This window comes from Alosa sapidissima, chromosome 19 (genome assembly GCF_018492685.1).
Source record: "Alosa sapidissima isolate fAloSap1 chromosome 19, fAloSap1.pri, whole genome shotgun sequence".
Classification (NCBI taxonomy): domain Eukaryota; kingdom Metazoa; phylum Chordata; class Actinopteri; order Clupeiformes; family Clupeidae; genus Alosa; species Alosa sapidissima.
This window is the reverse complement of record NC_055975.1, coordinates 10,345,174-10,363,178: the sequence shown is the minus strand read 5'-3', so window position 1 is coordinate 10,363,178 and position 18,005 is coordinate 10,345,174. Positions and strand designations below refer to the sequence as shown.

The 18,005-nt window shown below is 42.1% G+C and overlaps 1 protein-coding gene across 5 annotated transcripts in view; it reads left to right on the top strand.

The window, feature by feature from the left end:
• Positions 1-18,005, top strand: part of esrrb (estrogen-related receptor beta) — a 54,857-nt gene that overhangs the window by 30,727 nt on the left and 6,125 nt on the right. For all 5 annotated transcript variants that reach the window (XM_042073235.1, XM_042073236.1, XM_042073234.1 and 2 more), the window contains 2 exons: positions 7,348-7,458; positions 7,971-8,132. In XM_042073235.1, coding sequence (XP_041929169.1) covers positions 7,348-7,458; positions 7,971-8,132 — 273 coding nt within the window. The remainder of the gene's footprint in view (positions 1-7,347; positions 7,459-7,970; positions 8,133-18,005) is intronic.

The following is an 18,005-nucleotide window of genomic DNA, read 5'->3' as shown; positions in this document are numbered from 1 at the left end:
ATCTGAGAAAAGCACCAAAGCGACTGAAAGAAACTGTAACGCATTACCTCATTATTTGTCCTTGTTTTCTTTTGCTCCAAGTCATCCCAGTGTGGATGTTAAACTACAGAGCTTTAATTCCTCATTCCAAGAAATGTTTTAGATGTTAGAAGACCTTCAGGAGCTCACAGAATGATGACAACCTGTACTTTATCCATGTTTGTGCTCACAGACATGGCATAGAAATGAGCATATCCAGGGTTAGAAACTTCTGAAATACATGGATGCCACTTTTCTTATCTCCATTTAAACCCGATATGAAGTGGTTTTGCAAGTTTCCTGACATTGTGAGTGTTGATCTGTATAGGAAGCATAGCAAGGTAATGGAATCTCCCCTGCTGCATGTCAAGCTAGATAGGTAGACAGAGGGCTGGAGACTAGAATGGGGGGTAATCACATTACGAGCTGATGAAAAATTAATGGAAATATATTATCTGGAGGAATAAGAGACCATCAAAAAAACAAGACAGAGAAAGATGTTCATAGATGAATCGCCAATGTCTTGGCAGTTTTAACACGACATTTGAGCACGTCTTCATTGGCTGGTACTTATTACCAGTTCATTTGGTTAATATTTAGCAAATAAAATAAAATAATAATAAACAATAAATAAAATCATAAACATAATGAAATTTGGTCAGGTTGTGCAAAAGTGTCAGTGGTATTGAGGAATTATAGCATTACTATACAACAAAATATAGACAATGCTTACAAGCACACACTCAAACAATATATTAAATGATGTAGTGGAATGTTTTCTGAAGCCTCTGAAAATATCCCTATTTCATGCTAACTACAGTATATGTTCACTACATATTTATTAAAGCACAAATAATCATGTGAAGGTTTCATAACATAAACAGCTTTACTCCAATATTTTTAAAACACACCTCACAATAAATTGATGCATTTTGCAAATGACATAACCTAAAATCAGGTCCATTCTTCCCCTGCCATCTCTCCTCCTGAAGCAAGGTCAGCTGTCTATCCTCTTGCACACGGTACGTGAGTGTAAGATCAATCAGCTCCTCAAGGAGACATCAGAACAAAATTACAAAGATGTAATGCGCGCCCATCCTATTTCCAGTTGAAAGCCTTTCCACTAAACAAGCTGCCGTGGTTGTATCGGTGGTTTAGAGATATGAGTGGTGGAGAAGGCATATCTTTTCACTAAACAAATACATCTCATTGGAGTTCACAAAAACGGAGACAATGAGCCAATCAATGTTTAACATACACAATTTTTATACCAGTGATTTTATTCTGTGATGTTTCCTTAAGTGGAAGTAAGTAATGCACAACTAAATAAATGGATAACTGAACACTATCCATAGCTTCTTTTGGGTTGTTTTCAGGTGCATTTCTCAGATCACAGTTGCAGTTCTCAAAACTGCTTTTTCAACCTCCACATCATTATTTTGAACAAACAGCCACTGTTTTGGCACATCCAAACAAATGATTGTGTGCTATTGTCTGCTGTATCTTATATCATCAGTTCATATAGGGGCAAACCATGGTGGAGTATGCAGAGCAGCATATGAAATGCTCATAGTTCTGTTTAAGGTATGCCAGTTCGGCTGAGGTCTCACGTTGACTTGTGACCAGAGACTGGCCATGAGCTCTTCCGTCATCCTTCGTCCGAATGAACCTCAGTGAAGAGCGTGTAGAGCAGCTCTGGTTGTGTGTTAGAGTGCTGAAGGTCACGGGTCTCTCATGCCTCTCGGGGAGACTGAGATTCCTCAGTGGGTGAAGCGCTTGTTTGGCTCCGCTCACCCCCAGGGTCTCGCATGCTCCGCTGCCCAACAGGTGAACGGGATTAGAGCGCGCGCAAACACATGTTTTCCACCCGGGCTGTAGGCGAGGCCAGGCTGCGGTGTCCCCTTCATGTGGCCAGCAGTGTGGTATATCATTTCTGCCAAGAGACACACAGGGAGCCAAAGCTATGACAGGCGCCACAAGAGAAGGCACTCTGACACAAAGACAAGTGCAAACACACACACACACACACACACACACACATTCACTGCTTTTACTCACAGTGTCAGTCTACATGCACTCTTACGCAGAGGAATGAAGAGCACTAACAGATGTCCCTTGTGAGAAGAGGGAGGGCCTAACTGTTGACCATAGGTTTATTGCATTTACATTTATTCAATTAGCAGACGCTTTTATCCAAAGTGACTTACAAGTGTCATTCTCCCCAAAGCAACTTGGGGTTAAGTGCCTTGCTCAAGGGGCACAACAGTGGAAGTTGGGAATTGAACCCACAACTTTTCTGGCTACTGCATGCTAGCCCAGCTCCTTAGCCACTATGCTACCACCGCCTGCCTGGAGGGACATGGAGCCTCTGTCAGGTTTGGTCAGGACCAGATGGACCATCTCTTCCTATGACAATAATTTACAATGCAGGTACCATAATCAATCTATCTAAAGAGCCTCTGAGAGAAGGAATGCTGCAACACTCCTCTGTCATGACAGCCTGGCTGCGGAGGCCCTTTTGAAATAGACATGGCCACCATGAAAGGCAGGATTTGGCAGAGGAAGGGTGGCAGGGCTGATGTCACCGTTTTTTTACCCAGCTAAAATAGGGTCCCTCTAAGCCACCCTTGTCAGTGCCAACCATCTAAGCCATGCCGACAGCCCCCCACCCCCACCAGCATACAGCCGCTTTTGAACAGGTGAGCATCCCAAAAATAAGCACCCCCACAACCTCAAACAGTCATGGTAGGGAGGGGGGCCAGTGTGACAAGAGGGCCCAATAGTCTTCCACAAAAAAGTGTGAACAGGCCATTTCTAGAGTGTGTGAATGCATGTGTGTGTGTGTGTGTGTGTGTGTGTGTGTGTGTGTGTCTGTCTGTGTGTGTGTGTTTGTTGAGTGTATTGTTGGCTTTGGAGGGAGAGAGGAGCAGAGTTCAGCTGCCCCCTAGACCTCATGGCCCTTACTAATCAGTGTGGGTATGCCAGCCACACTGACCCCTAGCCTGCCTACCTTGTCTATTCTCCACTAGCTGCTTTGAAGGACTGTCATCCGAAACCCTGTCTGCAGACACAAGGATCCTTTGTTTGGCATGACACATACGCCCAGATATTCACATACACTATCCCCATCATACCATCAAACATACACACAGATGATATCTCTAAGGAACTCGAAGAGAGAAGAAGAGTTTAAGTAAATCCTCCCCAAGCTCTCTCTTTTACTCAATAAGAACACTCTTAGCCTCTCAGCAGGTTACAAAAGAGATAAAAACATACTCTGACCCATACCAGTTTTTACAACGATTTCTTAAAATAAGAATTTAGATCTTTTGCTTGATTTGAGGGACTCAATATAGGGATACTCTCTCTCTCTCTTTTGTTTATCTTTGTCTTATTGCAAGAATGCTCAACATGCTTTTAATTTATGTGAGGATATGCCAGTTATGCTCTGTTCTATTAAAATCACGCATCCTCCATATACCTTGGAATCTCATGTAGACCTCATGCCATGCTTCACTTCAGCTTATGCATATACTGTAGTCAGTAATGCGGGAACAGGGCACTCATGCGCTGGGGTCACCACAGTTGTTAAGTGCCTCAGTAGGACAGGGAGAAGCATTAATGTTACAATGTGACAACATCACAATTAGCACAGTCTGGAATTTTCCATCCAGACAATGGCAGATATGTGGTGCTGACATAGAACTCAAACTCTCATCAGTATACTGTGTGCTGCACTACTGACATTCTCATCAGTATACTGTACTGTACTGTATGTGCTGCACTACTGACATTCTCATCAGTATACTGTGTGTGCTGCACTACTGACATTCTCATCAGTATACTGTACTGTATGTGCTGCTTTACTCATCAGTATACTGTGTGTGCTGCACTACTGACATTCTCATCAGTATACTGTACTGTATGTGCTGCTTTACTCATCAGTATACTGTGTGTGCTGCACTACTGACATTCTCATCAGTATACTGTATGTGCTGCACTACTGTCATTCTCATCAGAAAGAGTTCCAAGTTGGTTTTTAATACATTACATCCATCTGAACAATGTCATCATATGCATTTTTATTGTTTTTTCATACTTTAAAATGCAAAAAATTACCCACATAAATACCATGAAATAAATGTACTTTGAAATAGTCAGTTTTTGTCTGGATTGGAGGATGGGGAGTTAACATATTCTTTTGTCCTTTTCTCCTCTCTCTGATGATGTTCAAAACATGTTCTCCAGCTTAGGCTTAATCTGTTTCAATAATTTGCATGTTTTTTATTTCAATTTTGTATCTTGCCAATTATTGGTGCAGAAATAGAAAATGACAAATTACAGTTTGAGATGAGATTTTTACTGCAACTTAGTAGCAGTTCAAATGATCTCACTGTGTTTGCAAGAGAGACGGAGAGCCGTTGGGACTGGGAGGTAATTAGGTTAGTGGGTTGTCAGTGTCAGGAAATTGAAAGACAATCCTAATCAGATTCGTGTTTCTTGGGAATCAAATAATTTATATAAGCAGGAGAAATCTCCCTGTTCAGCTGTTGTAATGATAATATGGTTTGCTGGAGTGGAGAGAGGGAGTTTGCTGTTTGTTGCTTGGCTTGTGACATAAATGAATGAAGTATACTTGCACATCATTGAAAGGTACAATTTACATTTGCGTGGAAAATAAAGTTTACAAATTTAAAAACAGCCCACTTGAAGATGCCATGCTTGAGTTTGAGCTTGGGTTCTTGATGTTAAGCGATTGCATAACATGGGATTTGTCAATTTCAAAGCTTTCAAGGTGTCAGTGTCATTATTTCTCTCCCCTGAAAGACATGGCCTCAGACATGAGTATTTACAGTGATTGCAGAGATGCTGATATAGTTCCTCAAAGCAACACTATGCATCAATTTGAAACTTTAAGGTATTGTATGTTTTTTTTATAATTGGGGGGGGGTTGCCTTTGTATGGATAGGAGGGAGAATTGAGACAGGAAAGGGCAGAGAGAGATAAAGGAGGATGGGACCATCAGTCTGAATCAAACCAGGCTCTCCTTGGGCACTTGAAGTGGGGGTGATTCTGCTGTTTGTTTTTAGTTTCATTTTAGCATCTATTTTTGTTATAGTATGTTCTATTTTTTTAGTTGATTTTTATTTTATTTTTTGCCTTTAGATGGAGAGAGATAGGAAATGTGTGTCAGAGATAGTGGGAATGGGATCAGAAAATTTGAGTTGAATTCAGACCTGGACCTTCATCACTTGACCCCATGCATGGTTGATAATCTAGTGCTTGCACTATAGTTCACCCATTATCTTCCAATTCATTGTGATAACAGATGAACACACCTAATCCACTAACCATCCAGTGATCAAAGCAAAACACCGCCATTTATATCACTGATTGATACCAGTTGTGGTGGTGTCACTGCTTTTCACCCCCCCCCCCCCCCCCACTTTAACCCCTGGGTATGTGTGAGTGTGTGTTGTGTGTGGGTCAGAGTGGGGTATGTGTGGTGGTGGTGGTGGTGTGTGTGTGTGTGTGTGTGTGTGTGTGTGTGTTTGTGTGTGCGTGCGTGTGTGTGTGTGGGTCAGGGTGGGATATGTGGGGTGGTGTGTGTGTGTTATGTGAGTGTGTGTGTGTGTGTGTGTGTGTGCCTGAGTGTGTGTTGTGTGTGAGTCAGAGTGGGGTACGTGTGCGTGAGTGTGTGTGCGTGGGTCGGTGGGATATGTGTGCGTGAGTGTGTGTGTGCGTGTGTGTGTGTGTGTGTGTGTGTGTGAGAGTGTGTGCGTGCGTGTGTGTGGGGGGGTCAGGGTGGGGTATGTGTGCGTGAGTGTGTGTGTGCGTCTGTGTGTGTGTGTGTGTGTGTGTGTGTGTGTCTGTGTGAGAGTGTGTGCGTGCGTGTGTGTGGGGGGGTCAGGGTGGGATATATGGGGTGGTGTGTGTGTGTTATGTGAGTGTGTGTGTGTGTATGTGCCTAAGTGTGTGTTGTGTGTGAGTCAGGGTGGGGTATGTGTGTGTGAGTGTGTGTGTGTGTGTGGGTGAGGGTGGGGTATGTGTGCGTGAGTGTGTGTGTGTGTGGGTGAGGGTGGGGTATGTGTGCGTGAGTGTGTGTGTGTGGGTGGGTGAGTCAGGGTGGGGTATGTGTGTGTGTGTGTGTGTGGGTGAGGGTGGGATATGTGTGTGTGAGTGTGTGTGTGTGTGTGGGTGAGGGTGGGGTATGTGTGTGTGTGTGTGTGTGTGTGTGTGGGTGAGGGTGGGATATGTGTGCGTGAGTGTGTGTGGGTGTGTGGGTGAGGGTGGGGTATGTGTGCGTGAGTGTGTGTGTGTGTGTGGGTGAGGGTGGGGTATGTGTGCGTGAGTGTGTGTGTGTGGGTGGGTGAGTCAGGGTGGGGTATGTGTGTGTGTGTGTGTGTGGGTGTGTGTGTGTGTGTGGGTGAGGGTGGGGTATGTGTGTGTGTGTGTGTGTGTGTGTGTGGGTGAGGGTGGGATATGTGTGCGTGAGTGTGTGTGGGTGTGTGGGTGAGGGTGGGGTATGTGTGCGTGAGTGTGTGTGTGTGTGTGGGTGAGGGTGGGGTATGTGTGCGTGAGTGTGTGTGTGTGGGTGGGTGAGTCAGGGTGGGGTATGTGTGTGTGTGTGTGTGTGGGTGTGTGTGTGTGTGTGGGTGAGGGTGGGGTATGTGTGTGTGTGTGTGTGTGTGTGTGTGGGTGAGGGTGGGATATGTGTGCGTGAGTGTGTGTGGGTGTGTGGGTGAGGGTGGGGTATGTGTGCGTGAGTGTGTGTGTGTGTGTGGGTGAGGGTGGGGTATGTGTGGCGGTGGTACACTTAACGCAGGCATCTCATTTACATTCCTGTCACCTCTCCTGAAAGCAGTGTAATTACAAGCCAGTGTGTGAGAGCATTGACCTCTATGATCGCGCACACACACACACACACACACACACACATACACACACATTATGTTTTACGCAATTTTTTTATTTCACCATCAAATGAAGAAATGATTTATTAACACTTACATTTTGGCTCTCCGTTTGTGTGTGACGAATGTTAGTGTGTGTGCTGTGTGTCTGAGAGACATGAATAATGTTCAATTAATAAAGAACTCTATCCATCTAGAGTGTGTATAGAAGTCCACTGGGCACTGATGAAGTAGTGGGCTACATTTACTCTTATTTTTTTACATGTAACTCATGAGTACAGTATGTCACATGACAGAATTGTGTGTGTACGTCGCCTGTGTATAATCCTCTCTCTCCCAGTGTATGTACAGTACAGTATGAGTTTCTGTCTTCCGTTCAGTTGTGTTTCTTACACACTGATCCTCTCTCCCTCAGGCGTGCGCTTGGATAGAGTGCGAGGGGGTCGGCAGAAGTACAAGAGAAGATTAGATGCAGAGAGCAGTGCGTATTTGGGCCTCACAGTCCCCCCCCCTGCAAAGAAACCCTGTGAGCACTCACACATGCACATCTCACGCATGCACACAGCACAGCAGAACAGTGTCGTCAAGAGCCAATCATTTTCTGACTCCCTATTCCCATTAGAATTTCAGTAGAGAATATGGGACAGGTGCTATCACACTCTACATGCTGTTCACTCATCGTAATTAATTGATTTTACAATCCAATCCAAAACTCACATGTCACGTGTTAGCTAGACCTTTGGATTGCCAATGTACTTATGCCACTTGTTTCTACTGTATGACTACTGTACAGCAAAGGTTACACTTTGCAATATGTACTATAAATTATACACGCAAAGGTAGATGTGTTTTTCAAGAAATACCTCCTTTGGATAAAAACATATCTTAAATAAATAACTATAAGAGGTGCATTAAATGTGCTGTATGTAAATAAAATAGAAATATCTGAACTTTCACAACAGACAACTTAAACTTATCAACATCAAAATACGTTGATGCTCCAACCTCACACCGCCTCACCTTTTCTTTGACTTTCAGTGACAAAGATTGTGTCCCACCTGCTGGTGGCAGAGCCAGAGAAGATCTACGCCATGCCAGACCCCACCATGCCAGAGAGTGACATCAAAGCTCTCACCACCCTTTGTGATCTGGCTGACCGTGAGCTCGTGGTCATCATTGGTTGGGCCAAACACATCCCAGGTAGGTGGCTTACTGTACATGCACACACACACACACACACACGCACGCACAGTCGCACACACACACACACACACACACACACACACACACACACACACACACACACACACAGTCGCGCACACACACACACACACACACACACACAGTCGCACACACACACACACACACACACACACACACACACACACACACACACAGTTCATAATCAGGAAGCCATATAGACAAACAGGGTCTTTGAGATCCTTTCTGCCAGTAGTTAGTATTGCATGTGCTTTGTGTTGGTTATAAGAATGTTAGTTGTTCTAAGGTAAGGTACAAATAAATCAACTTTAGCTTTTAAATCGCAAACAAAAATAGAGAATAGAACAGTGAAAATGGAATTTATAAAATAATGTGAAATAGCCTATATCTCTAGTCTCTAAATTGTATAGACTTAACAAAACTGGAATACCATTCAAAATGTAAGAACCAAATGATCTATAAACCTCAGTTTGTATGCATCTCAATGCATTTTAGACAGTTCCCATGCCGGTACAATAATGTACATCTAGTAGAAAATAGAATTATAATAGTTTATTCCTTCCTCCTTACATTGCATGAGCTGATGAGAAAGTAAATAGGCCTACTGTAAGTTGTCTCATTTCAAACAAGACTGCACATGCATATAACACATGCAGTATCATTTGATCAGTATATGCTTGTCAAAGCACAGATTGCAAAAAGAACTCATGACATTGGATTAAACAAGCTGTTTGGCAAACCAGCCTGGCTTCCATTTCAAAGTCATTATTATGGGCCTGTTCAAGAACCACTACAGGGCAGTAAGCGGAAAAAATAATCCAAACAGGTAACATTGCCTCGTCATGAAGAGACTAGGGCCATGGAAACATTTATAGTATATTTACAGCAACAATGTTGTTCAAATTAACATCCATTTTCAGATTTAGCACTGCCTGCCTTGCTTGCTCTAATTGCTTACTAAACACTGCAAATTTACCACACTTTAAATGGCTTTACTGTGACCCTTAACTATATGTCCTCCAGCACCCCACCCCACCCACTTCCCCTCATGAGGAGCAGCCCACCCCACCCCACCCACTCCCCCTCATGAGGAGCAGCCCACCCCACCTCATCCACTCCCCCTTAGTAGCATGAGGAGCACCCCACCCACTCCCCCTCAATAGCATGAGGAGCAGCCCACCCCACCCACTCCCCCTCAGGGGCATTAGGAGCAGCCCACCCCACCCCACCCACTCCCCCTCAGTAGCATGAGGAGCAGCCCACCCCTGACTCTCACCTGAATGGCAGGACAGCACTGATTACATTGTGATAGATTTTTAGCCTGTTGGCAATGAAATTAAAAAGATTAACAGTTCATTATAGTAGGGAAACATTGATTAGGGCATTGACAAAAAGCCAGTGACCAGAGTGGAAGGGTAGCAGTTTATAAATCAAGGAAATTGGCTCTCAAGATTCTCAATTGGTTTTTTATTGCCCCCTTTTCTGGGACATCTGAAAAGATGCTTTGTGAGTGGCAATTTGCTGTGAAGAGGTTGCTTCCTGCTCTAATTAGTGATTGAGAGACGGGGGCAGTAGTGGCAGTGGCCTTTTAGCATGCCTTTATCGGCCCTTCCATTTAACCTTCTGAGAGACTAGCTCCTAGAGAAACACTATTTACTTGGATGAAGGTAAACACAGACCAGTCCCTAAACAATCCCTAATGCCTTCCTGCTATATTTATTACTATATCAATGTTCCATACATTTGTAGAGTGATTGAACGTACCGCTATTCCCATTATGACTATACATCACCTACTCCCATTGGAGTGAACTGGAGACGCGAGATTACTCTATCTATCGATCTATCGATCTATGTATTCAAAAATGTGTTTTCCAGGTGATTTAGTGCACTTCAAACACACACATCTCAAATCTGGGTGTTAGTCTATTAGCTATTTATTTTCTATAGCTGGAAACTCTACTGAACTTTAGAACAAGCCTTCTCATTCACTCCAGCACCTGTCTGCACTGCTGATATTTATAACTCTTCCCACTTGAGGTCTGCTCTGGTGCAAATTAGGACAAAGGATGATGTCCCCAAGTCTGATTTATTGGCCTTTGTGTGAAAGGTTTGGAAAACTGTAAAAAAAGTGTTTTTTTTTTTTGTTTTTCATCATGATTTCATTGTGATTTCATTGTGTGCTGATAACCAAGGTTAGCTCTTTCTCACAGACTTGAATGACTGTGTAAATTGAGGCAGGTTATGAAGTCTTGTTCGCCCAGAACTGAACTTCTCGGTACATGATACTGACAAAATTGTCACTATCTGGATTACAGTAATAACCAGCCTGAAGTTGGCTAGCTGTCAAGTGTTCCAATGAGTGATCTCTTGAGCGTTTACTGTAATATGCTTGTAGCGTGAACGTGCGTGCTTCGCTCTTAAAGGAATAGTCCAAACCCAAAATAACCTAGGGTCTAACTTCCATCTGGGAACAAACATATTTTAATCTGAGGGGTTTTGAGCTAGACCATTATTTGCATTAGCAACTAAATGGCTTATAGTTCGTAGCAGCGGCCCTGGTGCCACGTCAAAAAAGATTGCTATTTTTAAACCACTGACAAGGCTCAAAATAGCTTTTCACTTCGGTGGTAGTGTGGAGAGGGCCCCAATAGCCAAATCGTAAGTATTGTAAACTTTGAAAGTGTACAGAGAGGTTATAATAAGGACTGTTTATGAAGTCAGTGCATTAGCTCGTCTTTTGGTAGCTTAATATCAGTGTTTGACTTCTTGCAGCGCTGCGCAGATCTGTCTGGCTGATTGTGATGCATGTTTGTATTATAAACTCCTCCAAATAACATATTTTTGCTCCGAAATGAAAGTTTGAACTCGTTATCATCCATAAATAGACCCTAGATTAATTTTAGTCCAAACCATTCTATAGTATTTAAGTGGTGCTGTCCATTTAAACTGTGCTGAAATATCCCCCAATGTGGTGCTATCGGTGTCATCACAGCTGCTTTTTTAACTTAATTGACTTAAACAAGATACACAGACATACAAATGATGTAAAAATGTATTATGATACTATTTTTAGTTTGTTTTATGACGTGTGAACATAACAGGCCCAGGCTACTCAAGACGTGCAAAATAATGCCTGCTATTTGCCACTTGTAAGTGTCCAACAGTGTGTGGAATTCTGCCTGCACAAGAGTGTTTTGAAGAATAAATTTGAATATGAGAAGGTAAGATAGTAAGGGAATTAATAAATGCTAAATTATAACTGATTTTGACTCAGCACAAGTCTTGTAGGCTAGGCCCTATGCTCTTTGCTCTGTTCTACTCTGCACATTTTATTTAGTGTAGCCTAATACAAAATTGGAATAGCTGAACAGTGTTTTTTGTAGTAAAGACACTAAAGCAACATGCTGTTATGTTTGTCATTGGGATGTTTTATGCCTGGTTAACTAAAGCTTGCTTCCAGCAGTGCTCAACATCACAAGGGGTTGCAGATAGAAATGGGTGTGAATACTTTTTTAGACTGCTGGGCTTTGAACCTGTCAGAATGCAAAAAGACAAGTAGATTGACTTTTTGATTGAGTTTTTTTATTTATTTTTTTTGCTAAAAGAAGCAGCAATCCCTGGGCAAATATGAAATGTATTTCATAACTCTGAGTGCATTCATGTCACAGATAACCAGTGCATGACACTTGGCATCTCACAGTGTTTTGGGCGATATCAGCAACAGAAGCAAACAACGTTGACACTGCTAGAAAATCCAAAGCCTGTATGACACTGCTACTAAATGCCATTCGTGCTGAGGCACGAAAACAGCTCAGGGTTGTTGGAAAATAGCGTTAGCTCAAAACACCAATGGAATTAAGGATGTGTGCGACCGGACCTGTCCATGGACTACAAATGTGATGCATAATCCAATAACATCAGAAGATGGCTTGGTACTCTAAAGGACAAACAGCAAATTTCTGGGCAGACCACCTCAGCTCTGCCCAACAAACATCTTTCTAATCTGTTCCTGATTCATGACCTTATCTCCTTAGAATTACTTGTTTGATGAACCTCCAAAGTTGACTTGATAAACCTCTAAAGTTCGGAGCTGTGATTCCATCAGACTCATCAGTTTTTTCCGTCTCAGGGCATATCTTAATAACCTGACGTCACTACACCAACTCATGTGTACTCTATAGTCAACAGCAGGGGAAGGTACAATAAAACCTCAGGATCAGAAAGGATCACACAGACAAACCCAGGAGAAATGCACAGAGCAGAACAAAGGCCTTGACTTCATAGTTATTGATTTGCCTTTCACAAGATTGACAAAAACGACATAGATTAAGCAGGGAATGATGATCACATCTGAAAGATTGTAGCTTTGTTATTCCTTCCCTTAAGTAATACCTTTCTCTGTTTAGGATTGCTGGAGTGATTTGTATAATAAGGACCACCGAACATATTTCCTTGATGTTCCATCACACCACCTGACTACTTATTCCCAAATACATTTACACTGTATTTATGCTGCTGTGAAATGGGATCAAATCAAGACAAGACTAAAAGATTACTGTAACATCTTAACATAGTTTACATTAAATCAAGACTAATTCATAAACTGTAACATCTTAACATACCGGTAGTTTACATTAAATCAAGACAAGACTAATTGATAAACTATAACATCTTACTGTAACATAGTTGTATCCCATGAACACATTATATCGACCTAATCCACTATGTCTGTGTGACACTTGGCTAAACCTTTGAGGTGTACACATAAACCTCACACATAATCCAAACAAATACACAAATTATGCTCCCCACTCACCTCATTTCCCTGCTCATTTTTCATCTCTAATATGTATATTTTCTTTAGCATTTACAAGTGAAATCTCAATGTGTAGCTGTGGTTAGGAAACCTGGGCCTGGGCTCCCTGTGTAGTCCCCTTGTAGTAGTGTGTGAATATTGCTGAGGATCTGAGCACATCTCACTAAACATAGACACCAACAGACAGGCCTTGGTGTTTTCAATTTGGCCCTGTGACAGGCCTCAGCGTCCATAGATAAAGATGGATAGCGTAATCAGGTGGTGTGGTGTGGTGGGGGCTGCACATAGTCAGAAGGTTTGTGAGGGAGGACAAAAGGTGAATAAGAGTCAAACATGCATTGTGGGCCAGTGTGTGCATGTTGTATTTCTTGGCTTTGTGATCTAAATTTTAGAACCTCTGCTACTGGATTCCATGCTTGTTGTTATTGTTATTTCATAAAATCGTCATATAATCCATATTTTCTCGGCTAAAATCGTCATATAATCCATATTTTCTCGGCACAGAGAGTTTCACTCAGCTGTCCACTGACAGTCCCCCTTCTTAGATGGTCTGTGGTCAGACTGGTCAGCTAAGGAGATTAATGACACCTTATTAAAGGGTCTGATAGAGGTGTTTCCGAGCATGTCGTGGACCTCTGTAATGCTATATAATGACCAACTGGGGTTTGTGGCCCTCTTGGGAGAGTTAAAGGCACATGAGCATGAGGGTCATAGGGTCACACTGCCATTAAATAAGGCTGTCGCTGTATTTAACATTATGAAACGTCCGATTGTTTACACTCCACAGCACAAATCACCCATTTCCATGGCAGGACTGAAGGCTAATGAGGATAGCTCAAAGCTTGGAAAAAGACATACATTGAGAGAATGGTGAACAGGAAGAGCTCAGAAAAATATGAATTGAGAGAATGATTAATTTTCTACTATAATCTTTGAATTATCTTATTATCTTATCATTGTTGAAATACCTGAATGTGAATACACTAAATTAGGGTGTATGTATATATTGAATTTAACATTTTGACATTTTAAATGTCAAATTGACAATAAATGAAGTGCAAAAGTAAAGAAAGTCCCTATGGAAACATTTTCCACAATACCATAGATTCTCTTAACCTGACCCTAGCCAGATGAATTTCGTTCCGCTTAGCTCCGCCTAGCTTCACTCACATCCATCTGGGACCTCTTCCATTGAGAGTGATTTCTGCAACCGACTTTATGGTTCAGCCAATCAGGACGCAGGGCGGGAGTTTCATAGATGTGACATAGCGTAGAAGCGACTGTGAGACTGTTATTAGCGTCACGGGTTGGCTTCGATGTGAGTGGTTGAAGTAGCACGTCAATAGATGATGGACAAGTGGCTTATTCAATCATATGCAAGCATTTTTTGATTAGGCCCAGCCTTCTGAAGCAACACTTCAATGGATCGGTTCCAGATGGATGAGTGGAGCTAGGCGGAGCGAAATTCATCTGGCTAGGGTCAGGTTAAGATTCTCTTGCTCCTTGGCAAAATAGAACTAGAGCAAAGAACATTTTAGCCGTGTTGCAATCATTGTCTTTGACCCTTCTATGATCCCTGATCCCAGCCGTTAACATCTTCCCAACTTTTGAAGATTTTGAAGTGATAGTAAACCAAAATAGTTGGAGGTTGTTCATGTGATTCCCACAAAAGTTAGTAGACACATCTTTTGACAATGCTGACAAAATGGTCTTTCTTACATCATTTGTTTCATTTTCATATATCAGTCTGTTTTAATTACACAAGCCAATCAAGTTCAATCAAAATGTTTGAGTATAGGAGATGTGTTTTGTCTTGTCAACAGAATCTAATTGTCTCAAAGCCACATAAAGTGTATGTGCAATCTTTATGATTTTCTATAGATGATTCCCAAGTTATGTACTGACCAGATATTGGTGCTCTAACTAAACATTGTTTGATACATTTTCAAAAAAGAAAATGAACCATTGAAAAACGTCGATCAAAATTCAGCAGCTTTATCTACAAAACTCTCCTTGGTTCTTTGTACTCTCTCTTTGTATACTCTCACTTTTTTAATCTCAAGTCTCAGTGGGCTTAGATTGGGACCTGCTTTTGCCACTGTAGCCAACAGTCACAAATACAACAATTAATGGATTCTGCAACACAAATCCTATATGTATTCTACACTTCTAAACTAATTGTAAATTGACATTTTAAAAAAGTAGACCATAGTTTTTTGCTGTTTTTACGTAATCAAATGTTGTATATGTCACTTTTAGACAAAATTGATTTTCCTTGGACCCGGTTATTGTCTCTTGCTTCTTCTTAATTTTTTCTCCCCTTAAACTGTCCCAAACTACCCACAGCACTGCTGTAATGTTCAAGCTTTGGTTTTTGCTTGTGTCTCAAGATTAGTGTGGCCTATTGTTAAAATGTCATGTCAGTCTCTCAAGTAATTTGCTCTACTTTGCTTTCTTACAAAACAATAAATTGTAAAAAATATATTCGTCCACACAATCAAACTCTAAATTGTTCAATTGCACAGTGATAAGTTGTTCCTCTTGCGATCAAAGCGTTCAGTATGGTTCAACTTCAAACCCTGTTTTCTTCCATGCAAATCATAGAAATCCAGAGTCCAGGCTGACACCTACTGTACTTTATCCTCTGGCTGGCTCAAAAATCTCAAAACCTCTAACAATTTGATGTTTCAACATCTTCTGTAGGTAAATGTGCCATTCTCATCAGTCTCTTTCTGTTTCTCCAACTGCCTGATTACAGTTGAAATCCAAGGGTATACTGATGGGGCGGGGGGGCAGAGGGCTTTAGCATGCCATGTAATTACTGCTCTCTTTATGAGCACTGCTAATGGCCTTTTGGGAGAAGGGAAACAATAATAAATTAATGAAATAAGACCGTCTGCTCCATACAAATCAGCAGCGCTTAATTTCTGCTGTTCTGCTGGTGGAGGGAGTGATGATATGAAAACGCCCCCTTGATTAATCATGGAGGAGGGCAGGCGTTGTGGATGGAGTCATGGTCTGAATGAGAATGTGGAATGGACGAATGGCTGAATTGGACGTTTTGAGTTATGAACTGAACTCGGTTATGAACTTTTAAGTTTAGTTTAGCTAGTTAAATAATAGAGGGGATCGTCAGAGTCCAGGCGTTTATCTGTATAGTCTTTTCAGTCCATGTAGGGTTACAGTGCCTTCAATGGTCAGGTCGGTGAGGCCTACAGTATTTCCTCTAAAACAGCTAGCAACTAGCAAAGCAGAGCATCTTGAGGGTGGTCAAGATATTGCACCAAAACAGACATAAACAAGGTCAAACATTGACGCCACAAACAAACTCAAGTGAATGTACATAGACGCAGGTTACAGGTCAAATGGCAATCAGGATAACGGGTTAGGCAAAGGTCTCATGAGGCACTGCTGTCAATGTTGTACAATCCTCATATTATAAAAATGTCAAACTGGTAAATGTTATGAAATGTGATAGATAGATAGACACATACTGCAGATAGATAGATAGATAGATAGATAGATAGATAGATAGATAGATAGATCAAAGAAAATTTACATATTGTGCATATTGGTATTTGAGACATACAGAGAGAGAGAGAGAGAGAAAGAGAGAGAGAGAGCATGTGCGTGTGTCTAGAGCTGTTCAATGGGGAAGTGATTTCATTATGGGATTACATGGAGTGGAAAGAAGGGGTGAGGGTAAATATAAAAGATCCTATTTGAAGCTAACCACAGCTAACCACAGCTCAGTTGTCTAAGTTGAGGGAGTAGTAGGGGAGAGGGAAATGAGTCTTCTTTCACATGGGCATATGGTGTTTGTGGAGAAAAAGCAGACTGGAGGGTACGCGAGCCTAGCAATTTTTACAGGTGCTCGACCAAAGAGCTTATAGATCTTTGTCAGGCATATGGTGTTTGTGGTCATCTGGTCGGATGCACTTATACAGTAGCTGAATTCTCTCTGCAGAGCATCACTTAGTGGTGGTGGCCGTTTGACCTACATGTGCCAATATAACACCAGAGTTTATGCTCCGATGGACAGGAGTGACCAGTGGACTACAGTGGAGTGCTTCACATTTAGTTCATGCTAGAAATACTTTTTGAATTACTTTTTGTTTGAAACATTGTTTTGGAATGTACTGTATTCTACAGTATAGCAGATTCAAATGGGGCGAGTCCCTTTGGTCCTAGATGAGAAGAGTATGAAAGTGTGGAGGTAGATTTCCTGGGTCTGGTCTGTGTGTGCAGATGTGTTTTAGGCAGCTGCCTTTGTGTTGTTTTCTCACTTCCCCCTCCATTCTGGCCATATTGATTCCTTCTACAATGTGAAGGCCCTCGCACTCCGATCACAATCTGTTAATTAATGTATCCCTCCCGCAAAGTGTTCACCACTCAGATAAGGAAAATTGAACTCTGAGGTTCCCCTGTTCCCGTCTGTCTGTTGTCCTCCTCACCACGCCTCACACACGTACGCACGCAGGCACGCACACAGACACGCACACACACACACACATACACACACACACACACACACACACACACACACACACACACACACACACACACACACACACACACACACACAGTAATGTCATTCTGTCACGTGGAGATAAACATCAGCCCTTCAACTCTTTCTCAGTGAGATCATTTATATGAAAAGGCTAGATGTGTCTGTCCACTTTGTCTGTACTGTACCCCTGCCCCTGCGTTTGCCTTCAGACTCCTCCTCTGGCTTAAATACTGTAAGTGGGAACCCCATAGCAGGGGCAACAGTAAATGTATAAAAGCAATCATTTAGTTTTATCAGATGCTTTTAAGATGGCCTTAAATCTGACCAAAATGGACGCGCCCAGGGGCCACAGGGTTTATCAACAGCAAATGGGTGGGGTAGAGACAAAATGGGCCCATATGAATGAGATGGTTATCTGCATGTTGACGTCACACACAACAACAACTTTTGGTCAGGCCGACATGACCGCCAGGCTTTAGAGAAGTCTTTACGTTGACTTGTGTCAGAAGGAGTAGGAGTTAGTA